General features: G+C 44.3%; 2 protein-coding genes across 2 annotated transcripts; one reads left to right on the forward strand and one right to left on the reverse strand.

Moving 5' to 3' along the window:
• Positions 1-1,247: 1,247 nt before the first annotated feature.
• ydjc (YdjC chitooligosaccharide deacetylase homolog) lies at positions 1,248-5,531 on the reverse strand. Its single transcript, XM_067228020.1, has 6 exons — positions 5,402-5,531; positions 4,969-5,142; positions 4,510-4,672; positions 4,125-4,224; positions 3,051-3,228; positions 1,248-2,947 (listed from the first exon to the last, which is right to left on the reverse strand). The coding sequence occupies exons 2-6, from the start codon at positions 5,130-5,132 to the stop codon at positions 2,593-2,595; spliced, it is 960 nt and encodes a 319-aa protein (XP_067084121.1). The 5' UTR covers positions 5,133-5,142; positions 5,402-5,531; the 3' UTR covers positions 1,248-2,592.
• A 2,779-nt stretch (positions 5,532-8,310) lies between these two features.
• On the forward strand, positions 8,311-10,701 carry sdf2l1 (stromal cell-derived factor 2-like 1). Its single transcript, XM_067228010.1, has 3 exons — positions 8,311-8,542; positions 9,344-9,540; positions 9,685-10,701. Exons 1-3 carry the CDS (start codon positions 8,311-8,313, stop codon positions 9,961-9,963), a joined length of 708 nt encoding a protein of 235 aa, XP_067084111.1. The 3' UTR covers positions 9,964-10,701.
• The last annotated feature ends 3,379 nt before the right edge of the window (positions 10,702-14,080 follow it).

Genomic DNA, 14,080 nt, shown 5'->3' on the forward strand with positions numbered 1-14,080 from the left:
GACTACCCCAAATCTTAGGAAAGATGTAATGAAGTCATCTTAGATCATATGGTCTTCTACCCTGGTCTTAAAGACCCACTGTTCTGTATGTTAGATGTTTCCCTCTTCCAACACACTTGATTCAAATGAAGGGGTCATTATCAGGCTTCTGCAAAACTTGATAACTACCCATTCATTTGAATCAGGTTTGTTGGAAGAGGGGAAACGTCTAAAACATTCAGGACAGCGGGGTTGTAGACCACTGCTCTAAGATGACATGCTGCCTCACGTTTGTGATGTAAAAGTCCACCACTAGGTGGGGCAACATTAAACACGCCACACAACCTTCTAAGATTCAAGATGCCCTAAGCAAAGAGTTTTCTGTAAAAGCCTTTGCTTATACCAGTCATGCTTTCAGATCCATTTGGACAGAGGGGACACCAGACAGGATATCTGCCATCTTCCCGTAACAAAATATGAGTTGACGGTTGGTTCATAGTGGTGATAACATTTACATTTATGCATTTAGCAGCTTGTATCCAGAACGAGTTCCAAGAGGGAGCTTCACTAAAGTGCACAGGTCACTGAACATGAGATAGCCCCATTTCGTTAAATAGTTAACATTTACTTAATAAACGTGCCACGCTATAATTCCCTTCCTGTCCACAGCCTGCCCCTGTCTGGCCCTGCCTGTACACAGCCTGGTCCTGCCTGGTCCTGCCTGTCCACAGCCTGGACCAGCCTGGCCCTGCCTGTCCCCAGCCTGGCCCTGCCTGTCCCCAGCCTGGCCCAGCCTGTCCCCAGCCTGGCCCAGCCTGTCCCCAGCCTGGCCCTGCCTGGCCCTGCCTGTACACAGCCTGGTCCTGCCTGTACACAGCCTGGTCCTGCCTGTCCCCAGCCTGGCCCTGCCTGTCCCCAGCCTGTCCCCAGCCTGGCCCTGCCTGTCCACAGCCTGGCCCTGAGTCATCATTACTGCTGCTTATCTGTCCAAGGCTTCTCCTTCATGCCCATGTCAGAAGCTGTTATCAGGTCTGTTTGGCTCATAAACACATCTTCTGATACCTTTGTACAGTAAACTGTAGTTGTTTTGCTGGTAGTTTGCTGTGCAGTGGCAGTGTAGTTTTGAGTGGACTTCACCAAACATTATCCATTAGGTTTAGTCTTGTGAATCCTTAAACAACAATCCTTTCTGAACATGTTTTACATATTAGCAGACGGTGTGGATAAGAGCGTCTGCTAAAATGACAATGTATTACATAAGACAATCATTGAGGCTTTCGACTTGTAACATTTATTAACATTATTATAAGTTCTTCCAGTTTTGCATTTAATACAAACTCGGCTACAACAAACATATGGCTACAACTGATATTCTATAAATACTCCTGTCACACAATCTTTTATAAAATATAAGAGAATTATTCAAATCAGTGTTAATGCATGGTTATGTAAACATATGTGATGGGTCTGTAAGAGCTGTAGCCACGCTCCGTCTGACAAGGTAGTTTGCCACTCACGGGATTTGAACGCTCAGCCTCCGACTTGCCAAGCGTGACCACTACCAACTATGCCAAAGAAAAGCTATCTCTTCTTTGACACGGGGGGCCTCTTACATACCTGAGGAGTGAGTTTCACGGTTCTCACTCCGTTACAATATAGGACGTCATATTAAAATTAGGGTTAAAATATAAGTTATAACCAGAATGTGTAACTTTGGCAGTTGAACTTCTGGATGACATCAAGATGTGCAGATAACTGAGGTTTTGTTTGGTTGTTTGGTGCTCATTTGTACTCACCTGAGATGAAACAACTGTTGCGCTAAATCAATCTAAAGAGACTGTGCCTGTATTGTGCCTTAAAAACACTAAAGATTTAGTGATGAACTTATTGTCATGGCTATGGTCGCCCAGTTATCCACTGTCAAACTGCTTCCTTACTTCTTTGAGCGACACATGACATTGAAGTGTAGGTCAAATTCAAATAAACCGCCACTGGCTTTATCCCTTGATTTGACATCACTGATCTCAGAAAGGTCATCCTGTCTAGATTCCTGTCATTTTACTTTCCTTCATGTTTAAAATGTATGGTGGTGCCAAACAGGAGGGGATGAGATTATTTCAAGATGCAGGAAATAAACCCCAGAGATTCAGCCCGTGTGCTATGTGACAAGCGTGTGCAGCCTGTGTGCAGCCTGTGTACAGCCTGTGTGCAGCCTGTGCGCAGCCTGTGCGCAGCCTGTGCGCAGCCTGTGCGCAGCCTGTGTGCAGCCTGTGTGCAGCCTGTGTACAGCCTGTGTGCCTACTGGAACATGGTGCTGTGCTAAAAATGAGCCTGCAGGCAGAGTCCAATCTGCCTTAATCTATTTAATCCCAGGGGCCTAAAGAGATTAGCTCAGGTAAATGTGTCAATCCCTCTAACCCAATCCCTAGTTCCTGAGAACTGGGGAAGGCTAGAGTGGAACTAGTGCTATCCTACTGGACCTAACTTACTCCTTCCTGATTACACTCTATCAACTGATGCCTCCATAAACATCTTCATCAGGGGACGGAATCAAGTCAAGTTTGGTGCATAGAGGCGGGTGGGGCTGGAGGTCAGGTGTGGGCCTGTGGGAGGTCACAGGTCCTTGAAGGCACACAGCTGGATCCTCTCCTGGGAGTAGAAGTCCAGGAGCAGTGGCTGGGTCAGGGCGCTCAGCTCCAGCTGCCGCTCAGCCGAGCAGGAGAATTCGTCGGGGCCCTGCCCACAGCCTCCCTCCTGCGGGCGGCTGGGGTACCCAGGATGCACCATGAGTTCAGCCGTCAGCGGGGCCCGCTGGGCCGCAGAGAAGAGGGAGGAGGAGGAGGCCACGCCCCCATGTCCTACAGGGGGTGAGAGATGCCCCTCCATGGCGTAGCCCAGGGCCCGTTTGAGGTTGGGGAGGGACATGTTCTGGCCCATGGTGGTAAGACCCAGGTACACGTCAGGCCACCTGGGAAGCCGGGGTCACAGGGTCAGGTAGGCTGGGTAAGGCTCTGTGGTAAAAACCTCTACAAGAAGGGGCGTTTCTGACAAATTGGTTTACACACACACACCTGATGCCGTGGCGACGGAACACGGGAGCAGCCTCCTGTGCATCCTTCTCAACCTGAGTGTAGAAGTCTTGGAGAGGCGGGCTCAGCCAGGAACATGCATGCAGGCCTGCCTCCACAGGAACACGTGTGTACAGGATCCCAAAATCAGACAGCACCTGTGCAAATACCTCCCGCACCTCTGGAACACACACACACACACGGTTCATGTCTTTGGCTGATTAAGTTCTGTTTAATGGATCTGTACTGGTCAGACAGACAGTTCTCTGCTGGCAGTCTGTCCTCCAGATGGAGGCAGCCTGGTCACCAACACATGCTCAGTACACTCCAGAAGCTTTGTCTGCAGCATGAACACAACAAACATACCATGCAATACCTAAGCAAGTATTATATTTACTAAAACACCAATAATAGAGTGGTAAGAATAAACCCAAAATATATAATTAGGTTCTACCTCATCTTAAACCAATAACCAGTACCATGTTTTATGGACAATACACAGTAAATATCATCCAACAAACGTTTTGCACAATTCCCCTGCATTGGCCAAAAAACCCCAGAGTAATATAAATAAAAGAAAATGCTAATTTAATTGTCACAATACAGCATGTGAATCAGCCCAACCCAGACATGTGGTCAGACGTGTGATCATGTGTCTGTTTGGCCTGACTCAGGGTCAACAGAGCGATACTGAGTGAGGCAGATAGGAAGTTAAGAGCCGGCGTCACATTATCTAAGGGCACACCATAGTGAGGCATCTCACAGAAGCATCATACATAAGTGGGCCAGCTAACTTCTATAAGCTATTTATGCATGAAGCCCACAGACACACAGCATAAATGGTGTTTATGAGCCCACAGACACACAGCCTACATGGTGTTTCTGAGCCCACAGACACACAGCCTACATGGTGTTTATGAGCCCACAGACACACAGCCTACATGGTGTTTCTGAGCCCACAGACACACAGCCTACATGGTGTTTCTGAGTCCACAGACACACAGCATACCTGGTGTTTCTGAGCCCACAGACACACAGCCTACATGGTGTTTCTGAGCCCACAGACACACAGCATACCTGGTAGCACATGCACATGCTGGTGGCCGTCCATGTGACACGGCAGGTGACCAATCAGCTCCTCGAACAGCCTCACCTGTGCCCTGAGTTCCAGCTCCACCTAGACACAGGCACACACACATACAGACACAGGCACACAAACAGAGAAGTGAGAAACTGCCAGAGGCATAGTTATAAACACCTGCCATATGTGTATACTCCCAGATGTAAGACAACACCACCTCACAGAGTAACTACACCTTCGAAAGGAGAACAGCAGAACCTGTGTAGAAGCTCTTCCTCCTTCAGGGAACACAGTAGAGCTACACCTCAAAACAGCTATGTAAAGTCTGCTTAGTTGCCATTTGGTTGTCAATGTTAACAATAATGATGAAAATCAAGTCACCTCTGCCATGTTCAGATGGCCATTCTGTAGTGCTTTGCGGAAGCCCATCTTTCCAAGGAAAAAGCCTTCCTGGTTCAGAAGGGTGGAGGATCTCTGCTTGAGACTCTGGCAAACTGGCACTCCTTCAGAGAGGTTGGCGTGGAGACCGATGGGAATGTGGTGTCTGCAGTGAGGAATACTGTGAGAGTCAGGACTGCTACGTAGATATCACAAAAGATCAACAAAAGCTGGTTATTGTACGTCAAGTTACAGTTAAGCAATCGTATTTATGTTAAGAATTTGAAGATTTGTAAGTGCCACCTAACCAACATTAAAGTTGAAACGTCTGTTGACCTTTTAGTTAGGCATGTATAACAAAAGTCTGGGATATATCAATATTTTTGATAAAGTATATATATATGTGTCACACATTAGCAAAAAAACGAGTAGTCTATGGCTAGATACGTGGCTTCAATTTACCTTTTGGCCAGAACTCCGGCTTCCTCCGCCGCGGAGGCGTTAACCAATAATGACACATTGGAAATGCCCCCAGCTTGGAAACAATCCACTATACCCTGGTTCCTCTTCGGACAATACCCAAAATCATCTCCCGTCACCACCAACTTGACTTTGGGCTGTGGCATGGTCTCTTAGCTTTTGGAAAAAGTAACCAAGTCAACGTTGAGCCGGCTACTTTGTTTCAAGCGCTTTTCAAAAATATGGCAAGGAGCCAGCTATGACTCACGTAACTAGATGCATATCATAGATTTTATGAAACACAAGACCACATGACCGTTTAATGTTAGACTGAATAACAAGCAGAACACAAGACTATTCATAAGCTTAGATTGCCTCACCTTATCCTCGTCAGCAACACAATAGTTAATATATTCCTGACATTACTTTCACGTACAGGCTAGGCTATACGCCATTCCATAAATACAGTTCACGTAAGTAGCCTATCATTAGAATCGCAGTTTCGTGTCTATAACAGAAAGAACTACAACTTGCATCGGATCCACATGAAGCTTGCTTAGTGGTCCTTTCATTGTACCCAGTCCTCAACCAAGCGAACAGGAAGACAACTTGCCGCCACTTAAAGACTAGCATTCTATATGAGTTCTACATTACCTTCACAAAATGTAAATGACTAAAAAATATACTTACATTTGTATGAGAATGATATACAGAGTAGCATACAGGCAGGCCTACATGTCACTTGTTGCTACAAATTAAATGGGCGGACAGAAACACGACTAGTCTCTGAGATGAGTGAATTAACCATCACCTACGGTAAGATTCGAGATGGGAACTGGAATGCTCTGCAAATATCGTAACAAATACTCATCTTACCCATTTTAAGACACGCGTTAGGCCATTAAATATCTGAAGCCAGCCACAACGATGAAACAATACGACCACACAATACGACCACTGTTGTTGTATTAATACATTTCAATGATCAACGAATTACTTCAATTTATGGCGACCTCGTGTGGACACATTGTGCACCTCTTGTGGACATTTTTTTAAATGAAATTTCAAAAAAAAAATTTGAAAAAAGAAATCGGAACTGCAGCCTCTAACTACTGCAGCCTCTCAGTACTGCAGCCTCTCACTACTGCAGCCGCTCACTACTACAGCCTCTCAGTACTGCAGCCTCTCACTACTGCAGCCGCTCACTACTACAGCCTCTCAGTACTGCAGCCTGCAGTTTCAAAACGTGAAACTTTTTTGTGTCAAGTTTTTTTTTTTTTTTTTTTAACAAATAATCTGAACTGGAGTCTGTAAGTAGGCTACTGCAACCTCCAACTACTGCAGCCTTTCATTACTGCAGCCTCTCAGAACTGCAGCTGCTCATACTGCAGCCCTAAATAGCTACATCTAGAATATAGCCTATGACCGAGACCTTAATGTATTGTGTTGTGTATCTGTCACAGGCTTGAAAGTGAGGTACAGGGTGTATTTGTATATTTAGTTAACTGGGTTATTATTTGGGTTGCAGTGGTGTGCTTTGTTTTGTTGCTGTGTGCGATAATATCCACATATCCGATAATACTGGACCACTATCATGTCCCTTTTGGAAAATCTAGCTGTCGTATGAATGTCAAAATGGATATAGCCCTTATAGGCCTACCATGGCGCTATTATAACAGTGTTTAATATATTGACGATGTATGCGTTCTGCTTCTGTGATTGTTTCACAATGACATTCGATTTCTGAGCATTGTTAAATCACGAAATAGAAACCACGCGCTCTGTTTGCGCTTGACGTTACAGTTAAACGGAAAAATAAATCTAGAATACATCAGTGGAGTTTCACAACACCTGGAATCTGTGAGTTCCGTCAAAGCCTTTTGGAGGCCACGGGAATATCAGATCTCCAAACGAACAGCCCTGGAGAGTCCTTCATGGCTCATCACCTTACTGAGTCAGAATGTGACCTCTTCCGGCGCTTAAAGCTGACTGAAGAGTGGACCGATTCCTTGGAGGACGTGGTGATTTTGAGCCGGGCCTCTGGCTTCCCTGCCCAAGGACAGGCGTCAAACTCCGGTCCGAGTGATGTCATGGCGACGTATCTGTGTGAAGAATTCAAAACTTTCTTAGAGAAAAGAGGAACATATAAGGAGCTGGAAAATGTCATTTCCAAAGTCCTTTTAAAAATTGTACAGGCAAAGAAGGCAGATGGGAGCTCGCTGTTTGTTGTCAAGCCCAATAGCACTGTTGAAGTTCCCACGGAAATAGTTACCTCTCCTGTCAGTGAGTCAGACGAACCCTCAATCGCAAGGCCTACACTTCGCACTGTGTATACCACCACTGTAAGCGACATCTTACAAAACCAGCAGACGTCATCTGACTTGCAGGTTGAGCAACATGATGCATTTGGATGGAGTGAAGATGGTACACATACCAATATCGTAAAATGTCTAAATAAGATTGACTTTGACGAATTCTGTGATGTCAAAACGAATCTGCGCGCCGACGGCATGGTAGGTTTCTTACTTGCTCTCTCCCTCTATCCAAATGGAAGATTAACTCGCGCGCGCGCGCGCGCACACACACACACACACACACACACAGAAACACACACAGAAAGTAGTACGTCTGTAAGGAATCTGTTGTTCTGACATAAGAACTTTCACACAACGAAACACCAACGATTATTATGTTAATATTTCTCTTGCCAGAGACTCAGACAAGCGCCTCGCAGGTGCAGATCCACGGCGCGTGGTGGGAGCGACAGCGCCAGGCGTGGTACCGACTCTCTGAGGGCGATTCTGCTGGGCGCGCTGTCCAGCCTCAACCGCCAGACCAGGAGAGAAATAGCCCTGTCTCAGAAACTGGGGATGATTGTCACCCCACTGCCAAACGATGGCAAATCTGGCCAGCAATAAATGTCACAAAGCATTTTGTTTGTTTGTTTCTCAATTGGGTAAATGGTGTTATTAGATTAAAGTGATTGGCTAATGATAGGCTTCAAACGGCTGATCAAGATTAAATGTTTTCTGGTCAACATCTGCTGTAGTCTCAATAACTCAGGTGTTGGGATACCTTTATACATTTGTAACCTAGTTGGAAACTACATTTGACTGTATAACAGTTAATGCACAATTTTATCAGAAATGCTCAATGAAATGCGATAACTTTTTTATCACTTAAGAATCCTCAGATCACGAATAGGTTATTTCGGACTTCCTGTCTTTGCTAAATGCATGACGTCACGCTTGAACCAATCCGCAAGCAGCATGTGTTCTTTGCTTCCTTGTTCTAGGACTTGTCATGTTGTGATTGGTTAACGTCACCACTAATGTTTGAAAGTGGATGGAAATCAAGCTGTACATCCTCACACACGATTATGTGTCGAGAGACATAACAATGAGATTAATCCACGCTATCCGTGTCCTCTTCAAATCATTCTGTGTACTGCTTTTGTGGTCAAATTCCGAGGGTAGAGAACCTGAGTACGACTATGTCACATGCGGTTCACTTGTAAAATTGCTGAACACGAAACACAACGTTCGTCTACATTCCCATGATGTCAAATACGGCTCAGGTAAATAACCAGTTGTTTCTTATAAGATCATGTTGTATTAAACGTTGTCTGAAGTGTTTGCATATCCACCAGGAAATGGCAGATACAGCGAATATACCTCAGCAAACTAGCTAGCAAAGTGGCTAGCTATGGATGTATTGTATAGGCTATTTGAATGTATCGTCCTAACCGGTTTGGCTACTCTAGTAGTGTGCCATTGCATTGCACACTTCATTTTGTATACTTCAGCTCGGAACAGTGTTTATATTAGGTAGGATGTGACGGATGTTCGAGGGGCTTGAATGTTTCTTAATCCTTTGGTTCTAAAATCCCACGTCTGAAGAAATGGCAAATACGTGACGTCTCAGCCCCGAATACACATCTCAAATATCTCGTTTTGATCTGCCCTCATAATGTTACAACCGCCCTGAATGCGAAGCGTAGGCTAGAGCCACAACTTCCGGAGCAGGTGCATTGTAGTCGTGCAGTACCTTAAGGTACAGAAAGAACCGCATATCATGTCGTTATTTAATATTGAGTGTAGTGTATTTTGAGGCACTATAGGTCAGTGGGGTTTTTTCCCCATAAAGAAATATCTAAATTTCTATTGATTTATTTGACCTTTATTTATCCAGGTAAAATCAATTGAGAACCAGTCTCATTTACAATGATGAAAATCGTTGTGGCAGCTTCTGTAAACCAGTTATACATCACCAGATTGATCACCATTCATTTTTGCTTTGAGATCTTTACCCTCAGTTTGAAGTAGAGGTAACCCTGAATTGTTGATGGTCTTGTCTTGGGTTATTTCCTTGTCTGTAGGCAGCGGGCAGCAGTCTGTGACAGGTGTGGAGAGTGCAGAGGATGCCAACAGTTACTGGAGGATCCGGGGCAGGCCTAATGGGACATGCCTACGAGGAGCACCCATCCAATGTGGGCAAGCCATCCGCATCACCCACATGCAGACAGGACGCAACCTGCACTCCCACCACTTCAGCTCCCCGCTGTCTAACAACCAGGTACGACACACACACACACACACACTCTTTATGTATGTGTCCCATACTTCCCAATCCCAAAACAACACGTACACTTGAGCCTGGCACCTTCACATGATAAACGCATGTTCTCCGTGTCTGGGGGTCCCCGGCGCCCGTCTCCAGGAGGTGAGTGCGTTCGGGGAGAACGGCGAGGGGGATGACCTGGACGTGTGGGCGGTCCAGTGCAGCGGGGAGGTGTGGGAACGGGACGACATGGTGCGCTTCAAGCACACGGGCACCAGCGTGTACCTGAGCATCACGGGGGAGCAGTACGGACACCCCATCCGTGGGCAGCGGGAGGTGCACGCCATGGCAACGCCCAACCAGCACAACTACTGGCGCGTGATGGAGGGCGTGTTCATCCAGCCCAGCCAGGAGCCCGCGCGCCACGATGAGCTGTGATGACATCATCCCACGCCGCGCGGCACAATCAGCAACGTAGGATGAGATGACGTAACGCAGTAACACGGTGGTTGTCAGCTGAACTAGAATGCGATGTAAGAGACACGTGATGAATGATCAGCTCACATGCAGTGATTATGTTTAAACTTGTCTGGTTCGGTGCATTGGCTGGCAATGTGCAAGGAGATGAATTGATGGACATTTTCCACAAGTTTGAATTTGGTTAGTTTAGTACATTGTTGCTTGATATTCTTCAAAACTCTTGAACACTTAAAACCTTACTTTTGCGCTTGCATAATGGTCAAATGTCATCAAAAGTACTGTAGTGTTACACTCTTCACAGATAAAAAAACATAAAAGGCCTGAGTGTTGCAGGAAATGTTTATTCTTCTGTGGAGAGATCAACACCTGAGAGAAGTTCTGTCTTAAATCCAGACACACCCTGATCCCACATCACGCCCTTATAAGAGCAACTACATCATTCCACGACTGTATGAACACAGAACTGATGTCCCTGGACCACACGTTAACACCAACCCATTCTAGCCTGAAATCTCTATCTGATAAGCCTGTGTCATTCTCAGTTCAAGTCTTGTTGATTTGTTCCTCTATGCTTGTGTGTTTTCCTCTTGGGTTATGAATTTTACACTAGGTTTTGTGTCACACCAAGTTTGTTTTGGAGAGATCATTTGGTTTATTTGTATAAACGTGGAAAGATCATTTATATTTAAAGAAATTCTGTCTAAATGTTGTAGTTTTGCCCTTTTGTGGTTCTTAAAGCATAAGTGGCACAGTCTTAGTTTGGAATAGTTAACTTCTCTCCATGAGATAGCACTTGCAGGTCATATGCAGCCTATTAGTCTGAAAACCAGCCAAAGAGCATCAGTCACTGAATAATCAGATTGCACTTTGAACTTCCAAAATCCAAACACACACACACATCATTTTGACTACAAAAAGGGCATTTAAGCGTGGCAATTATCAACTGTTTGACTGGTATAGCACCATTGTGTGTCCATATGGGGGGGGGGGGGGGGGTACTAGAATTTGAAGACGTGTTCTCTAAATGTCTTCAATTATGAGCAAAATAATGGACATGAAGGTTTTGAGACTTTTGTGCACAATAAATAGCCTACTTGGTTGTCGGTTATTTTCCTGTCGTATCGGTTGATGATTCATACGTAGATACACTGCCGTATCGTCGTTTATTTTTCATGTAGGTTCATTTTGTTTCCAGCATAGTGAATTTACCTGTGTTAACTGGTGAAGTGTCCACTAGTGCCTTCTAGCGACTGAAAGTAGTAATACAGAACACTGCACCGTTGAAATCAAGACATCAACTTCACCCCAAGACTAATGCACTTGTAGCGACCTGAAGGTGTCTGCTATTGTATTACATCCATACAGCTTAAGTCCTCTATAGGCTCATCTCCTTAATCTCCACTATTGAGCATTTGGTTAGAGCATAAGAAAATTTGACAGTCTATATCCTAATGTACCGTAGCCGAATGCATAACAATACGTCTTCAGATCTGGGATAAAGGGAGGAGAAACTACTGACGATAATTTAATCCAGTAACCAATATAAAGGAATACAATTAAATTCAAATTAACACATCGGCCTATCCCTTACGTCATGTTACGTTCCTGCTCGGCTCATCTCCTTAATCTCTGCTGTTGAAAACTCAGAACAGAAGAAAACTTAATTTACATCCAATGAACCAAAAGTGTTCTCCAAACGATTATGTTTCCAGATCAGGGATAGGCTACAGATAGGAACGTGAACATGATGAATATTATTTAACAATTTCACCAATATTAATGAATAAAAAGTAATTACACTTTGAATGTCAAATGTGTAGGAAATAAAAGCAAAGCGTGAGCATTAGCCTATATCCTATTCAAAATCGACAATGGAATTGTTTTTAGCCCGACGTCTTCCACTTCTTTAATGGTGACGGAATAATCTGTTGTTTTTGAAATGGCGGTTTGTTAAATTGTGGTCGGGTAATTTTAGAGTAGCCTACCCTGCTAATGTTGTTAGTAATTATTGCAGACCTTTCTGGATAGGTTAGTATGTAGGCTATAATACTAATGATAATACTAAGCATATGCATAATTATAGAATAGAATGTATTTGCAATTCATATAGTTCACATAATATTTAAACTAAAGATTTTGTGGATTTAACAAATGAAGGTGTAGTTAAAGCCACCTCATTTTATTTGAGCTTTTATTCTTATTCTTAGATATTCGTCTGTACGTTTTTTTACGCTGTTTTAAAATGAAAAATATAAATCTAGCGTTTTCTAAGAATGCTTTATTTAGCCTTCATTTAAAAGCTTTACCTGATTGACTCATCCCAGTAGCCTAGCCTATACTATATGTACAGTATGTTCTGAAATAGGATATACAACTGTGCAGTCTTGCAGTAAGGTTAAAGAGTGACAACCCCTTAGGCTATGACCATTAGGTTACAGGAGTCAACAGTTTCTGAAGAACTACTTATATTGGCGTGTAGGCTATGCTAATTCAGCACACCTGATTCTAATAATTAGCTGTTTGATCAGGTTATTTGCAACTATGGTTTGTACAAACAGGTAGCTGTCCAGGAACAGTGTTGGAGACCCTTACAATAATGTCTCCAAAGTCGGTCGTTTCTGGCACTTGCATTTACGCATAGAATCCGGAAGATGGCGACGAACACCAGTGAACGGTCCACCCATGGACCAGTGAGGCTGAATGTCTGTCCGCATCCTTGCCTTGGTACTATAGCCTACGGAAGGCCTACAAGACCTGTTAATATTTAATAGGCCTGTTTCAAGCGCGTTGGTCTTTGGACACTTAGACAAACACAATTATGTTGATTTAATTTAGCATGATTGTTCACACGGCAAACATGGTTGTGAGATAGCAGGTACCCTAAACTAAATCATACATTTGACTACGGCTTTTTGTCCCCGTAATCAGATAAACAGGCTATACATTGACAGTCGGTATGGGTCTACTCTTGCTGGCTGTTCATGTAGGCTACAGGCTGTGCATGTATAGGTTACATAAAGATCGAGAGCGTTTGATGATTATTATTGTTTGTGTGTGCTGTAATGTAGGCTACATGCTACGTTTTTATTTGGTGATGAACAGGCTTTGTTAGCGTGTATTGTCAAATGAGGTTATTCAAGATAAAGATCGGCTGCCATGGTTACTTGTTTAACAAAGGGGGAGGGGGGGTGCTGGTGATGTTTTTTGATTGGCATTTAACTGTAGAACTCGAGACAACTATCATTTCGGCAGACATCTTCCCTCAGTATGCCTGCGCCTCGTCCATTAATTGTATATAGCGGGACAAGTAAACCCTTACTTCCCAGCGTGAGAAATGGTGGAAATGCGTGAGAAATACAAGGTGTTGCCCGAGAAACGGCTGAAATGCGCGAGTCTCACGGCGAATGCGTGAGACTTGGTTAAGCTGGGAGCCCTGCCTTGTGCATGTGCTTGTCATCTCAGAATGAGAGCTCGTGAATGCATTTTACCGGAATGGTCTCAAACAGTAAAATTACCGAAGCCAAGCGTCCAAAGATCCTCATGACGCCTGACACACAAGTTGGCCAAGCCTATAAACAAAACCTTGTTGATCCATGCGTTAATGTAGCCTGATCAATCAAATCAAAACAAGAACATTACATTTTGTAGGCCTACGTTTTTGCATTCGACCTTTCTTTCAAAATGTATCCTTTCTTCCATAAATGGCGGTAGGGCCCTTTTCAAAGGTCTAACCTTTCCACTTCTATCAACTGACCACTCATATCTTAAAACCATCAGGTCAAGGAAAGCAAACATTTGGTTTGTCTCGGTCCAAATGATGGGACTAGCTGTTAGCGGTTGTGTGTGTGTGTTTGAGGGCCACTGTCGCCACCTCGTCACACGTCATCAGTATGAGCAAATGGTGACGTAGGGGGATGAATGGGGACTTGCATAAAACCGGAGTGGCAGCAGCGTTTGTAGAGCCGCGTGAAAGCGGGAAAGGAAATGTAAATGCTGCTATTGGGACCACCCACGAGGAGGCACCACGTCTGAATAGGAAGTCTGGGAGCGGAAGGGATTTTTAAATTAACTTGCG

Source organism: Osmerus mordax, chromosome 24 (genome assembly GCF_038355195.1).
Source record: "Osmerus mordax isolate fOsmMor3 chromosome 24, fOsmMor3.pri, whole genome shotgun sequence".
Classification (NCBI taxonomy): domain Eukaryota; kingdom Metazoa; phylum Chordata; class Actinopteri; order Osmeriformes; family Osmeridae; genus Osmerus; species Osmerus mordax.

What these genes read in the sequence shown, in the direction of transcription:
- sdf2l1 (XM_067228010.1), top strand. Translation starts at nt 8,311, where the DNA reads ATGGAAATCAAGCTGTACATCCTCACACACGATTATGTGTCGAGAGAC. An exon ending in TGATGTCAAATACGGCTCAG is followed by an intron (nt 8,543 to 9,343) that starts GTAAATAACCAG and finishes CCTTGTCTGTAG; the next exon opens with GCAGCGGGCAGCAGTCTGTG. An exon ending in CCCCGCTGTCTAACAACCAG is followed by an intron (nt 9,541 to 9,684) that starts GTACGACACACA and finishes GCCCGTCTCCAG; the next exon opens with GAGGTGAGTGCGTTCGGGGA.
- ydjc (XM_067228020.1), bottom strand. Translation starts at nt 5,132, where the DNA reads ATGCCACAGCCCAAAGTCAAGTTGGTGGTGACGGGAGATGATTTTGGG. An exon ending in GCCATCTGAACATGGCAGAG is followed by an intron (nt 4,225 to 4,509) that starts GTGACTTGATTT and finishes GCCTGTGTCTAG; the next exon opens with GTGGAGCTGGAACTCAGGGC. An exon ending in TTCCGTCGCCACGGCATCAG is followed by an intron (nt 2,948 to 3,050) that starts GTGTGTGTGTGT and finishes CCGGCTTCCCAG; the next exon opens with GTGGCCTGACGTGTACCTGG.